Genomic DNA, 16,057 nt, shown 5'->3' on the forward strand with positions numbered 1-16,057 from the left:
ATAAAATCGTAAAACTGTCTTCCAGAAGTATTTAGTGTGGGTTAGATTAACCAGAAGGGAGAGCTAAATATTTAATTCCAATTTACAATGTTAGCAAATCCGCACATATCCAAATTGGAGTCAATTTTATTTACTCATTATCATCATATAATTATGTGTAATAGACATTCTGCGTTTAATGTTATCCTCCTTAAGGGTAGGGGGTGTTTATTTCCAAACTCTTCCCAGTTTCCTGTAAGTAAAAGGTGTTTCATATACTCATTGAACAAATATTTATTGATCACCAATTATGTGCAAGGCAGTATACTAAATGCTAAAGATAGAAAAGCAGGCTGCTTTGACTGGGTGGTTTCTTGCCCTCTAGTCCAGAATTAGTGGAAACCATATTTAGATGGGTATTTAGAATAAAAAATTATAACAAAATGATATTGAAAGGGATGTATAAGTCACTGTGGGAGCATATAACAAGAATACGTGTCTTTGGTGGAGATAAAGGTAGGTTTGGGGAAAGGTTTGGGAGTTGAAGGCGGGTAGGGTGAGCCAGGGTGGACTGGCATTCCAAGTAGTCTTCCCAAAGGAAATCAGTATTTAAATGATAACCAGGAGCTAGCACTGGCAAGTTTGGAGTGAAGATAAGAAATATTTTCAGCAGTGTGAAGGAGAATGGAAGGCCTGAGGTAAAAGAGAGCATCCATTTCATGTTTGAGGAACTGAAAGAAGTTTAGTACGTTGGGATGCAGCATCTTAGAGGTGAGGCAAACCAAGGGTTTGTAGATTTAACAACAGTCTAAAGTACTTAGGAAAGGAGTTAGGATTGACAAGAAAATAATATGATCAAATTTGTATTGTTTAAAGGTAACTGGCTATAAAGTTGAAAATAATTGAAGCCAGGAAGAGCAGTTAAGCAGATACTTGTGAGAATCTTGGCAAAAGATGATGGTGACCTGGATTGGGTGGCAGCAGAGAGCATGAAGAGGAGTGGGTGGTTTCTTAATATATTTTAAGAATATAAAAGTCCGTGGAACTTTGAGATTAGTTGTTAGGAAATAAAAAGAAAAAGTTAATCACTCTTAGGCTTCTTGATTGGACAACGTTAGGGATGGTTGTGCTAGTCATTGAGATAAGGGGAAGTTGATTAATTTTTGATATATTGAGTTTGGGTGCCATGAAACATTTGGGTGTCAATGTCAAGAGGGTGATTCATACATGAATTTAGAGCCCAGAAGGAGTTTGAATTGGATGTGCAGAATTTGATGTCATAAGATTGGTGTTCATATCATATAGATGATACTAAAAGTCATAGAAGCAATGAAAACTCCCAGGGGAAGTATGAAGAATAAAAAAATAAAAGTTAGACCAGAATCCTAGGGAACATTAACACTTAAGTAACAAGCTAAGGATGAAAATCATGCAAAGGAGTCTAAGACATAAAGCAAATCATTTCAGGGGAGCATAATGTCATGAAACTTAGCCGAGATTATATATATATATATATATATATATATATATATATATTTTTTTTTTTTTTTTTTTTTTTTTTTTTTTTTTGCCGAGAATATTTTAAGGGGGGAAAAACATCAATAAAACTGAACAAGTATTTGTTGCTTGAATCCACTTAGCTAAGAGCTTTAGGTTTTAAAATAAAAATTTATCATACAGTAAATTGTAAATTACTATCATACTATGTCTTTCACTTTCCCAAATATCTACTACTTAGCATAGTGCCTCACTATAGCAGATACTCAGTTACTTTTTATTGACCAAATAAACATATGAATGTCACCCTACTGATCTCTTATTTAGCACCTATTTCTTGGTCTCTCTAAAGTCTTCCTGTTAAAAAACAATTGTGCATGTCCTAGAGTTTTTTCACTTAAAAAATTTTGAGGGCAACTTCCAAATTCTGTCATTCCTGCATGCGCCTGCCCACACACACACACACTTTCATTCTCCTTTTCTCTATTCTGCTCTATTCTTTCCTCTTTGAATGTATTATTGACCTAAAAGGTCAATGAGTGGGTAATTTGGCATAGTGGTAAGAATCAGTGCAAAAAGAGAAGGATGAAATGGCAAGGGGGTGGGCAGCAGCGAAGAGAGAGTTTTCAGTCATCGGAGGTATCACAAACAGTGGAGACAGACATATTTGACAGTGATTTTTGCAATGTGGCTGGTAATTACTGAAATTCCTCACTGGAGCTTAACATTGTCTGGCTCATTTTCTGTGTGCGTGACATTCATTTGCAGTTATCTTGTGTGCTGCTTTTCTTAAAAATTAAGTGTTGTCTTTTACTATAAATTGTGTGGTGCCTATCAGACTCCTGTTTGCATATGGGCTTGAGGTACATTGAAACAAGTCAATCCCTTCTTTAATCCTCTCAAGGTCATCTGAAACATTTTAAGTAAACACAAAAGGTAATTCATTTTTCCTCAGTTTAGTTGAAAATTATCTAGGGACTGACACCTTACTTGTGATGGCTGCTAGTGGTAGGTGCTGCTGTTGGATTTTTGTTTTCATTTTTTAAATTACCAACGTCTTGGTTCACCTTCATTGATGATGTTGCTTTGTGAACCCCAGAATGCATGTCACACCGAAAGAGTATCATGCGTAGCTAAGCAAAGCTTTAAAACGCAACCTATGACAGTCACTGTACAGAGTATCTGAAAATGCATATGCCCCTCTTCTTACACTAACTTACAGTCATCTCACTTTTCATTTTATTTGAAATGAGATAAAGCAGGGTGATTATGAACATGATTTTTCCTATTCATCTTCCTCTTTTTGCTAAACCATCTTTAGGTCATTTTGAGACAATGTTCATATCTATAAATTGAGTACAATAATAATACTGACTTCATAGGATGGTTGAGAGAATTAGTAAAGATAAAACATATATAAACCTTTGTGCCTGGCAGGTCCTCCATAAATATTCATTTCGCTCACTAGTTACTGCTGCCTACTATATGCCGGGCATGGTGCTGTATCCTGGGGATAAAGCAGTGAGCGTCCCTGCCCTCTTGGAGGCCCTCCCTCCCTCCCTCCCTCCTCTCTTCCTCTCCTCAGCTCCTTCCATGGGAAACCATGATTTTGAATTCATATTTTGGCTAAATTGTGCCAAAGGAAGTGTTATATCTTTGGATAACTACTAAATATAATGAAACAGTGAAAAAAAGTCGCAATGTGGTAATAATGAAATTGATTTAGAGGGCTACCATATGAATATCAATTTCATTATTTTAGGAGGAAAAAGGAAACATTTTGGTTGTAGGATCTATAATCTAAATGTCACAAGTATTTCTAGACACATTTGTCAATATCAGCCTTTTCATTAGAAATGGATTGGATCCTTCATTTAACTTTTAAAAATTGGGTTTATGTTTTTTTTTAAAAGTAGTATATTTTTTTCTGAGCCATTCCTGGAGCTATGCTATGGAAGGCTATTAAGCAGCATTATTGACATGCTGATTTTCAGAAGACCCATAATTATGTTTAATTTCTGTCCTAGATAGCTATTAAAAGTAATAGTCTGGAGGCTTCCATTTGGAGGTTTTGATTTATTTTTTAAGAAACGTTTTGGCAGCGGAAGGGCAGGTGTTTGATTTTTGCATTTGTCACCTCAATAGTGCTTAGGCAAAAGCATTTGAAATGAGCAGGAAGGAGATCTTTACTCAGCCATTACTTAATTTCAGCTACTTGTGGAGTAGCTAATGGCAACATGGTGTTCGAGGAAAAAACAGAGCTTGAATTGCTTAGTTCTTTTGGAACAAGTGTAATAAATAATAATACAGGAATATTATAATATGGAAAAGAATTCCAATGTAGAGTTGGCAGACACATCGCTGGAGATAAACTAGGCAAGAAAAACCACCAAAGACAAAAAATTGACACAGGCGAATAAATTGCCCTGGCAGAGGCTGACAGTAGAGTCCATTAACATCTGGGCAGTCCCAGTGTCTGGCCCCCCCTCCTGGTAAACAGCCATGTGATAAACTGGGCTAGTGACAGACCAACTGGGTAATTTCCATGGGTTTGCCGTTAATCATTTCTGCCTGACTATATAATGCCCATAACCTGTACTCTCAGACCACAAAGTGGCTGGAGATTTTAGAGATGGAGGTGGGTAGAAAAGCAGGCGTGGGGCCACTAAGAGTCCCAGAGCTGCTTTACAAGGGAAAGTGAGGGTGAGTGGGATACTGTGTTCTAACACTGGATTTCCGGAAGATTTGAAGGATTGGTTAAAGCAATTCTTAAATTTCCCTAGAAATTCTAGTTTGCTTTGGTGATACTAAGGTATATTAGAAGGCCAAATGTGAACAAATTGATAAATTGGGATCGACTCTTAAAGGCCTCATTAAACTAGGAGGGGAATGCAGTATCCTGCTCCTCCCTAGGATGGCACATTAGAGTTGTAATGGAACTTCTACAACCTACTTATTGTTACCAAGACGCATGCCTCAGAATGTAGGCAAATCACTATGTATCTCTGTTTCTTTTTCTGATATATGATAAAAAATAATAGTAACTATTCCATGCAATGACATAAACAAGATAAAACATGGGTGATTATTGGGGATGGAGGGTTGGGCAACACTTTGCTCCTTTAAAGGCAGGTGACTGAATGGCTCATTAGCACCTCTGTTTTCTCAAAAGGCCAAGAGTCTTACCAAGCCTTAAATTTGGTATGAGGTCTCAATAGAGATAAAACATTAGCAGACTGTGTTAGGGTCAAGCAGGGTCTCAGCCAATTAGATTTGCACGCTTCCATTTATTATGTCAAGAGGCCTCAGGACAGCAGGGAACCAAGCTCAGTAAAATAGATTACACTTGAAATTTTAGTGATCATTAAATTTTATCAACCAATTTTACTTGAAATTTGCAATTTATTTTTAATTCCAAATTTATGACAGAATAAACTGGAAGATAGAATACCCTGAGAGTGAAGCATTCTTGTGTCTGAATGTATGGAAGTTGATTGACTAGATAATTTTCTCCTGAGAATAAAAAAGTACATAAACATGGATGGTTCTGTTTATCAAAAGGGATGCAAAGCACAAGCCTTCAGTACTTCGTAGTCTCTTTGAGTCAAGCTTCTAAAAAAGCCTCAAAAAACACAAAAAAAACACAAAAAAAATCATGTCATTTGGAAACATTAAAAATGCAAGGACAAAGTATAATCTTTGAGTTCAAAGGCCCAAATTTCGCCCTGTGGCAGAAAGCTTACTAAAAAAGCTAGTAGAGAAAATGAACCACGTGTGTGTGTCAGATTTTGGAAGTTGCTCCCACAAGGAGGAAAATTGTTTTATGTATCTCCATATACTATCCCCTTTGCCGTCGGCTCCATGAAAAGCAGCACTTCGAGAAAACATCCCTTGATGACTCTGTCAGTCTGAGCTCTGGGTTCCACAGGCACTGCAGCAAATGGAAAAAGTAGTTTATGTTTTCTTGTGGAAAACAAAAACCGTCTAAACGTTATGATATTTTCCAGTGCTGAGCATGACTGGGAGTTTTTGCCATGTTTCTAAAGTCAGCTGTCACCTTACAATTTGGGACAGTTCAGGACCACTCTCCATGTGTGTCTGCTTGTTCTTCTCAAGTCACAGCCCTAGGTAGGCCTCAGACTGTGGACCAATAACTGTGTGTCTTAGTCCATTCAGGCTGCTGTAACAAAAATACCATAGACTGAGTTGCTTAAAGTAGAAACATTTTTTTTCTCTCAGTTCTGGATGCTGGAAGGTCTAAGATAAGGCAAATTCAGTATTTTTACTTAGGATTTATGTTGGCAGATTCAGATTTGGTATCAGGCCCACTTCCTGGTTCATAGCGGGCAGAGAGCACAGAGTCTCTCTCATGAGGGCACCGACCCATAGGTGAGGGCTTCACCCTCATGGCCCGATGACCTCCTGAAGGCCCCACCTTCTAATGTCATCACACTGGGGATTAGGGTCTCAACCTCTAAATTTTGGGGGACACAGTCAAGCCGTAACACTGTGTTCTCCATTTTGTCTTCCGTCTCCCAATAACAAGGACAATTGTGAAAAACTGTATTCTACATAATGCCTGTAGTGCACCTAGATTTAGAAACAAATGCTCAGCATTACTACATTTCTGGCTGAAACAGTTTCCGCTGACTCATAAAACAAATCTCTGAGGTTCTAAGTATTAATAAGAGATTGTTGACAAAAGCAATAGTTCTTACTTCTAGGGCTCTCTCTCATCCCACCACTGGCCAATTTCCAGAATATAAAGATACATTGCAAAGGTTTTCCCCAGTCTGGGATCTAGAAAATTCTCTGCAACTGTTTCAATCTCTTAACAACAAAGACTTACTTGGCACTGATTAACTCCTGTCAAGATTGTTCTAAACCAATCCCAAAAGGTGATGGTCTATGCATCAGAGGGAAAAAAAATCATCCCCTGACTTGTTAATGAATGATATTAATAGTGATTAAGCAATTCTTCTTTGTCATACACTGTGCTAAAACTTCTAAATAAATGTGATTTAGTCCTTGCAACAATTCTATAGGATAGGTACTGTTGTGTTCATTTTACAGATAAAGAAGCTAAGGCTCATAGCTTGCTCAGTCAGTAGGTTGTACTTGTATTAGAATCTGCCTGTCTTCTCTACTGCTAAATTTAAATGCCTTAGGAGCTTATGGAGAACATAATTTCTATGCTTTTTTTATTTGTTAAGTATCCTGGTCTTACTTTCTTTTAATTCTTCCTTTTTTTTTTCTGTGAGAATTATGCATTTGCAAACATATTAAGCATTTAGTGTAGTAAAATACTGACATCCTCCTCAAGAAAAAGACTATAAGAATCTATACAATTTTTGGAAAGTACATTAAATAAATCAGGCAATACTGGGGACTAGTGAAACTTTTACTGCCCTTCTATAACTTAAAAACTGCTATAAACTCTAAGACTCTAAGCTTACATGTACATGTAACTGGGACAGTGTCATGTATATATTTTTGGCTATTGGCATTTGAGAAAGATTGTAAGTCCTGGTACAAGATTATGGACCATCCAGTAATCTTGAGCACTTCTAGGAAGGAGAAGGGATCATTTTTCTTTTTCTATTCTGCACCTTTTCTTTTTGCTTATTCATCACATTTTAAATAAACAAACTGAAGAAAGTTGTTATTAAAGCCCTCCTTGGGCTTCTTCAATTTCAGTTTTAAACCAGGTTCAAAATATTCTGGCAAAAATTAAAGGCAACACTGAAAACATTTGCATAAATTTTAAATTGTGCAAAAAATGATAAAACTGAAATGAGCTGAAAGAATGACTAATAAGCATATACTCATATCTTTGTCTTTTTATTATAATTGTGATTATTTTGGTTTTAAAAAGTTGATGCTAAAGTGCATTCCTTTGCAGGGTATCTGCATTACACTTTTCTAAATTTAATTTTTTAGATGTTTAATGTTTACTTTTAAAAGTGTGAAGGCGTATTAGTGTGCCAATAAATAATATCTAATGTCGTTAACAATACTTCTACATTTGCTCATAAAATGCAATAAAAAAATATTACCTACAAGAGATTCCATGCCTTTACTATGCTCTGGTTGTAATTGAAATCCTAGTTCTCATTTCACTGTTAGAAAGGAACTAATAAATTTGTCATGAATGAAACACGGATAGGGGAAGAAGTCATTTATGAGCTCGATAATGAATCTAAACTCCTGCAACCCAGATCTAAAAGAACTGGAAGACCAGCACAATAGAGGTGCCATTTAACTGCTCTACATTCCAGCTAATTAAGTTAGGGTCTTGTTTTCCCTTTTCCTTTTTTCTGGTATTTCCCTAGTGGTATTGACTGTGGGTGCTTCAGCTGGCCTAATGTCAGACCTGCAGATCAGGAGGAGTTGCAACTTACTTAAGAAAAGCATATGGCAAAAATATAATCTTATATGGTAAATGAATACAAAAATGGGTACAAATAGTGTATTTTTATTTGAACACTATATTTATTGTGATACAGTATGTTTTGTTACACTGTCACCTAATATCTGTTAAAAAGAAGGTTCTGGAATGCTGTTCTGGCATGTGTCCTTTTGAGAGAGACGCTCCAGAAGTTTTCCAGTGTGGCCCCTAACCTTCACCCCACACATAAAATATAGGCCTGACTATAATAAAAAGGCATGTATTTATGTATTTTCTGTCTATGTATTATTTCAAATTATTACATAAATCTGTATTACGTTATATAGTTATATATTATATAACATGATAATGGTATAATATATAAATATATATATTGTAATATGATAATGCTATAATATATAAATATATATAATAAAAATAATATCTACATTAAAGTGACCTTCAATTTGTTTTGTTATTTTATTTATTTTTTATTACAGTATCATTGGTATACACTCTTATGAAGCTTTCACAAGGAAACAATGTGGTTATTACATTCAGCCTTATTATCGAGTCCCCCCCATACCGCATTGTAGTCACTGTCCATCAGTGTAGTAAGATGCCACAGAGTCCCTATTTGTCTTCTCTGAGCTACACTATCTTCCCCATGACCCCCACACACACCAATCATGATATCCCACAATCCCCTTCTCCCTCCCTCCCCACCCGCCCTCCCCCACCCCTCCCCTTTGGTAACCACTAGTCCCTTCTTGGAGTCTGTGAGTCTGCTGCTGTTTGGTTCCTTCTGTTTTGCTTCGTTGTTATACTCCACAAATGAGAGAAATCATTTGGTATTTGTCTTTCTCTGCCTGGCTTATTTCACTGAGCATAATACCCTCTAGCTCCATCCATATTGTTGCAAATGGTAGGATTTGTTTCTTTCTTATGGCTGAATAGTATTCCATGTACCACTTCTTCTTTATCCATTCACCTACTGATGGGCACTTAGGTTGCTTCCATATCTTGGCTATTTTAAATAGTGCTGTGATAAACATAGGGGTACATATGTCTTTTTGAATCTGAGAAGTTGTTTTCTTTGGGTAAATTCCTAGGAGTGGAATTCCTGGGTCAAGGGAAACAAAATAAAAAATGAACAAATGGGACTACATCAAGCTAAAAAGCTTCTGTACAGCAAAGGACACTATCAGCAGAACAAAAAGGCATCCTACAGTATGGGACAATAGATTTGTAAATGTCATATCCGACAAGGGGTTAACATCCAAAATATATAAAGAACTCACACGCCTCAACACCCAAAAAGCAAATAACCCTATTATAAAAATGGGCAGAGGAGCTGAACAGACAGTTCTCCAAAGAAGAAATTCAGATGGCCAACAGACACATGAAAAGATGCTCCACATCACTAACCATCAGGGAAATGCAAATTAAAACCACAATCAGATATCACCTCACACCAGTTAGGATGGTCAACATAGAAAAGACTAGAAACAACAAATGCAAGGATGCAGAGAAAGGAAAACCCTCCAACACTGCTGGTGGGAATGTAAGCTAGTTCAACCATTATGGAAAGCAATATGGAGGTTCCTCAAAAAACTAAAAATAGAAATACCATTTCAATTTGTTTTTAAGAGTTAATATAGGCTCCTTTGAGTCATGTGGACCTAGATCACAGTCTAAGCTCCAACATGTAATCCCAATGTGAATTCAATACATTTAATATCTTTGAGTCTGTTCTCTGACTGTAAATGAAGAAATTAATAATATTCACCTTTTGAGAATTTTTGTGAGCATTAAATGAGAACATAGTAAAAAACACCCAATACAGTTTTTGGCAAACAATAAGCCTCTAATAAATAGTGTTAATTTTTTATGATACACGTTATTTAATGGGATGTTTTCATTAACAGCCACACACACATATCAGAGTTCCTTTTGTTCCTGGAATTATGCAAAATCCTTTCCTGTTCCAGGACCTTTGCATTTGCTACTCTGTCTCTGTAATGCTGTATTCCCTTAGTTCTTTCAAGGATGGCTCATTTCCATCCTGTGAATTTCAGCTCAAGAATCACCTCTTTGTAGGCACTTTCCCTGACTGACTAGTCTAAAGTAAATCTTTGCCCTCACCCCCATCGCAGTTCCTAAGGGTCTCCTTTATTTATGTCTGTCTTCTCCTTTGGAATGTAGGCTCCATGAAGGCAGAGAGACCTTATCTTCCTTGTTGATAACTGTGAACCCAGGATCCAACATAGTGTCTGCCTCAATAAATGTGAATGAATGGATGAATTACTCAAAGGAATAAGTGGGAGGAAGGGAAGGAGAGAAGCAGAAAGAAAGGAAGCGAGTAAGAGAGGAAGGAAGGAAAGACATTGGAAGGAAAGAAAAAATAATGGATAAAAGAAATAAAGGACAAAAGGAAGAAACCTTAGTGGCCCGAGGAATGGCTTATATTCTGGGATATTTATTTATGCATATACAGCTTTTAAATATTATTTTAAAGTTTAAAAATTTGGGTAGATATTTTCTGGTTCCTGTTCTCTTTTCTTGTCTCATCAGTCTGCTCCTCTCCCTTCAGAAACTTGGAGCTTGCCAAAGGGTGACCTCTGTGAGGCAGGAAGCAGTTCTCATAGGATAGAGGGTCGCCAAGCTTTCTGTAAAGAACCAGACTCTAAATATTTTAAATTTCAGAGACTGTGTGCTCTCTCCCCAAAACTCAACCCTGCTAAACAAAAGCAGCCATAGATAACATGTAAAGGAATGAGTGGGCTATGTTCCAATAAGATTGGGTTTCATGTAACTTCCCATGTCATGAAATATTATTCTTGCTTTGATTTTATTTTCAGCACAATAAAAATGTAAATGCTCATGGGACTATAAAAATGCATGGCGGGTTAGAGTGACCGACTGTCCTACATAACTGACCCCTGCCTTAGAATGAATGAGATAATGGTCATCTATCTCAAAAACATTTGCCATTCAAGAGATGAACTGGAGTAGGGGGAGTCAAAGAATAAATTTTTTAGTTCCTCTTAAAGAATAAAGATCTGATGGTAGAACTGTAAGTAGTTTTGAAATTGAAGGAAAGTATAACTTGAGTAATCAGACCTTCCTGAACTCTTAACATCACACTGCGTCATCACTCCGTTATCTACAGGTAAGGTTGTGAGTGTAAATTTGCTTTCATTACTGGCTAAAACTGCCCAGTGTGTCCATTAACAAGTCACCCCCATCCCAATTTTATTTATTTATTCCTTTGTATCATACACTTTGGAGTTTAGGATCAGTTACTTCAAGGTATGATTTTGAAAGTAAGGCAACTGAGGGTACTTTGAACTAAACTACTGTTCTTTATTTGTAATCCTAAAGAGTAAAATGTTTTAAATTTCAAGTAATGACTTCCCTAAAATTGTGAGCTTAAATTGGGTAAGAAATTATTTTAGAGAATATCGTAAAAATGCAATGTGATATCACATCCTCTAAATGCAGAAATTAAATAATATTTGAAATTATTATAGTTCTATTAGTGTTATTTTTATAGCTGTAACTAGTATTTATAGTATTTTTGATTACTTTAAGATACTAGAGCTCTCCAATCCTTTTTCTTTACTTACATCTTTCTTAAACAGCCAAAGCTACTGTTTAAAATTCCACCTTGGGAAGATGCTAGTCAGACTACAATGAAAAATCAGAATGAAGCTCAATTTGAAGAAAAAGCAGTTAAGTATTTCATAGGTAGGAATATTTAGGATATTTGGGGCTGAATAGTTCAACACATCTGCTTTATTTCAGGCATACAGAATAAATCTACTTCATGGATGCTTCCTAGAAGTGCAACTAAAAACTAAGTTGTTGGAGTTTTTTTCCTCAGTCATAGATACTAAGAATAGTGCACTATTGATTATCAGAGTACAGATAACCTGAGGTTAGTTTTAAATCCTTTAACCACCTTTCCCTTCCTACCTGTGCTTATATATTAGGAAATGGAGATTAATAACAGTGTTAATCTTAGTCAAACTGAATTAGGAAGCAAGAAAAACCAAACTCATGTCAGCTGAATATGTTATTTTAAAACCACCTACTTATGTCTTGATAACCCTTATCAGAAGCCACACTCTTTAGTATAGAATGGTGAGAGGTAACTGTACACAGAAACCCACAGAAGGAATTTGGGAGTGAGGGTAAGAGAGAATCTCTAATATAATGGTCCTTCCACTTTAACTCCTAAAAAGAGTTGAGTAAACGACTCTGCATGTGAAATAGTTTGTGGATTGTTGGAATTGCTCAAAGGTAAGCAGTTTCGTTCTCAGGGTGGACTGTTTGCTTATACCATTTAATGACTCAGCTTGTGACATGCATGCCAGTCAACAATCAAGTGCTATGTATGGTTCAAATATTTAGGAAGAAGGAACTTGGGACAATGGGTTCTATGGTTAAGTGGGTTTCTGTGTAAACATTCTTCACCTAGAAGCCCAAGAAATGTGTGCCCTTGAGAGAAATGAAGGAGATGTCAGCCTCAGGGAGTCTCCTTAACCATCTGTGTTTGGTGGCAGTCAAGTACACACCCTGCAACAAAAAGCACACCCTCTTGTTTTCCACAAATTCTACATGACATAAACCTACTCATAAATTGTGCGTGATCACTACTGCACTGTGATTTGCGTAATAGTTCAGAGTATATTCATCTGATGTATGTCTAGCATCACAGCTGGAGACATGTACTTTATTTCCTAAAATGTAAATCCCTGACAAAAAAAAATGGTATGTTGATTTCTAAGTTGTTGGCTTTCTCCTCCTACTACTCAACTCCTTTTTGTGGACAATCTTTGAAATTACATTGGTTGTCAATTGCATTGCCCCTGACCACCCTCATTGTCTTTATGTTATCTGCAAATAATGTTTAGTTGTTCCCTACTCCAGATGTCATTCAATGAACTTTTGTTACCTATTACCAGCAGTTTCACTGTGGAATTGAGCAGTTCCAGTAGAAAGATAATTCTGTCTTTTGCACTTCATTTGGGTTGTAGTCTTATCCTATAGGCATACACCTTTGTACCAATACATTGTGCATTGAAGAAGAGTCTTAAAGTGATTCTTCATTTCAAAGGGGGGACAAAAGAGACACCTCATTGCTTTGCTTTGCAATCTGAAATATAAAGGGTAAATCTGAGATGTTTTGGGGTTAGTTTCATAAAGTTGACTGGAAGTGTTTATAGGGACTTTAAGTAAAACCCTTACATCACCTTTCAGGCCACATTTTCCAATGTGAAAACTTTTAAAACAAACCAGCAGAGCTCCATTTTCATATCTTTCTCTTCATCTTCCTCCTCCAACCCATTTGCATTCCCCACCCCACAAATCCATGCATACATACCACTTCAGTGTAGGTGCAACCTCAGCCTTTTCTGAACAGTGTCAAACTGAAGTACAATGGTCAGTAATGGCCTCATAACAAGTAAGACTGCAAACCCCAAATGCCTGAGAAGGCAGCAGAAGAAAGCTATAGAACAGCTGGCTGCCTCAGGCCTCTATCATGGCAATAGTAATGAATGAGAGAGCAGATCAGCAATGTGGAGCACATACTTTGACTCTGTTCTTGAATCCTGCCTCTGATTCTATCAGCAATTTGCCACACTGAGTGAAAAAAAAAAACAAATGCTACTGGGTACTCCCTCCCTCAAGGTTGGGAAGTGATACAGCCCTTTAACCTGGCTTTTCTTGGTAAGTCAAAATTATTAGGAAGCGGTTTATTGATAAATTTATTAGACAAAATCTTTGCTGTGGTTTTCTTTTTTCTGTTTTGTTATTTTGGACTCTGAAGGAAATTACTTGAAAAAGTCCTATAAGCAGTTAGTGAAAGGAATTAGCAAAGATTGCCTATAGGTATCACATGCTGGCTAAAATCGACACTAGATGACTGGGAAACCACAACAAGTGCTCTATTGACACTCATCCCAGAGGTTTTCTTTGGTACAGGGAAACTTTGTCTGACTTTTAATAGATAACATGCAATTTTATGTATGGATTATTGATTTTGATTCTACTGGTATATTCAAAGCCAACTTGCGCTATATTTCAAAGCGTTTTTTGGTATTGCAATATTGAGGTTGTTTGTAATTTTTCTGTCTGTTTTATTTTACATCACTATATGAAACATTGATCTTTTTCTGAGATTGAAAATGGCCTTTTCCTCTTCTTTAATTTTAATATTTTGAAGCTTAGAAAAGAAAAGAATACATATGAAATTATTTTGAGCTCTTGTAATTATTAAAGAATGGCTGATAATTTATTAAATGGATTTTCATGTGGATTGCATACAGGAAAAAAGTTACATGTTTGCATTTCATTTTATATCCTTCATATAAGAAGTAACAGGTGAAGTGTGAGTGTTCATTAGAGTTAACTTTAGCAGGAAAAAAGCCATGCAGTGGTCTATCTGGGTAAAGCTGAGTGGAATTTTCTTCCAGAAGAAGGGCTTTGTGCTTTTAGAACAATGATGGGAGGGAGTCCCAATTGCAGGTTTTTCTTTTTGAAAACTATATACCCATCATGGCCACTTCAGTTCCAGAGAAGTTTCCAGAATTATTCTATACTTTTAAAGCTGCTTATACTTGGAAGGGGTAGAGACTCGCTATATTTTTATTCCAACTATTCTGTTTTTTCATATTAAAAATACATTTAAGGCATTCTTGGAAAATGCTGCATTATTGTGTAAAAGAAAGTCACTAGACCTGTTCAACTATACTTAACTACAGGCATAGACCTAAAAGGCCTCAAATTCATCTTTTAGATGCAACGGATGAATCAGTGTGTATAATTGATTAACTCAGCTGAATAAAATAAAATGTTTGTGAGCAAGGATTCAGACACCAACAGTCCATGTAGGGCTCATTTCCTAACTTAGCCTACAAATATTTGCCCATCTGCAATAATTTTAATAAATTTTCCTTGGTTCATTCATAAGTTCCAGTGTACACCCCTTTGTCACCAAGTAGCAAAGGAGTATGTGCAACTCAAGGCAGGTCACTAAACCACATTATGAAAAGTTAAAATGAATCTTTTTGTAGTACATAGGCTTCCTCAAAAATATATCTGTCAAGCCAAGAATGAATTAAAATGTGATGTCTAGCAGCATTATTCTCACTTTGCAATTGTATGTAATATCACAGGTAATATTGATAAGAACAGCCAGCACTCTGCACTTGAATTTAATGACTAGGTAGTGACTACATCTATGATCCTTAAGAGTAAACATGAAAATAATATTTGCCATTTTAGGTGTTTCTTAGACTTTCCCCTCCTTAGAACAATAGTGGAAAAGAGACTATCCAGTTGCAAAAGAAACTATCTCAACAAAACAGGTTTTATTTCCCCCTAGAACTGTTTTTTTTTTTTTCCAAAATATTGGGGGGAAATTTTTCCTTTGTTTTTTGTTTAACCTATCAATCAATCCCAATCATTTCTTTCCTTGTTATTGATATCATTTATCTAGAAATGTTTCATGCAGGAGAAATAAATAGATTTGGTTTAATAAAATAGTTTATTTGTATAATAGTCTTACATCTTATTTCAGGTGTTTTTATTTGGAGTAAAAGAACTTGAAAGCCCAAGGGTGGGCTCAGAGAGTTTACGATTCCCATAAAAGTATATGCAAAATTGTGTGCGTGTTGTGGTTTATGTACATTTTCCAGAGGAGAAGATCAAGTTTCATCAGACTCCCAGAGTCCATGACTACAAAAATAAATGCACTGATTGATTAAGACCACCTGAAATAGCATGCTTATAATGAGAGTATCTTGACTACTTCTGGAGACTGTCTTTTCTCTCTACATCGTCTACCTCCTAACTCAACCTTTCCCTTTCCTGACAATACTTTCCTTTTCAGGATCCAAGCATGGGAGTGTGTTTTTGTGATGGGGGAGAAGGGACAGGGTGAAACCTGCAGGTTGAGCTTAAAGATAGAATCTGTTTAAATGAGAACTGGAGATTATACAGTAACAACAAAATACTACAACTGCAGTTCTAGTGGGGATTGGGAGGGGCTAACTATTTTGAGGTAAATTGTGTGTTCATTCTAGGACATATACTGGCATTTTTTTTCATAGGCTATATCAGTGCCACAATATTGGCTTAAGTTATCACTATTAAGATTAATATGAGAGGGAGTATGCAAATATT

General features: G+C 36.3%; 1 protein-coding gene across 5 annotated transcripts in view; it reads left to right on the plus strand.

Annotated features, from left to right (window-relative positions):
• Nucleotides 1–16,057, plus strand: part of CEP128 (centrosomal protein 128) — a 416,809-nt gene that overhangs the window by 346,668 nt on the left and 54,084 nt on the right. Inside the window, exon 21 of one of the 5 annotated variants that reach the window (XM_057488249.1) lies at nucleotides 11,509–12,060. The exons of the other annotated variants lie outside the window; for them this stretch is intronic. Within the exon in view, the coding sequence (XP_057344232.1) occupies nucleotides 11,509–11,628 (120 nt within the window). The 3' untranslated portion in view covers nucleotides 11,629–12,060. Of the gene's footprint in view, nucleotides 1–11,508; nucleotides 12,061–16,057 lie in introns of those variants that run through there. 5 annotated transcript variants of the gene reach the window in all.

This window comes from Manis pentadactyla, chromosome 11, assembly GCF_030020395.1.
Source record: "Manis pentadactyla isolate mManPen7 chromosome 11, mManPen7.hap1, whole genome shotgun sequence".
Lineage (NCBI taxonomy): Eukaryota > Metazoa > Chordata > Mammalia > Pholidota > Manidae > Manis > Manis pentadactyla.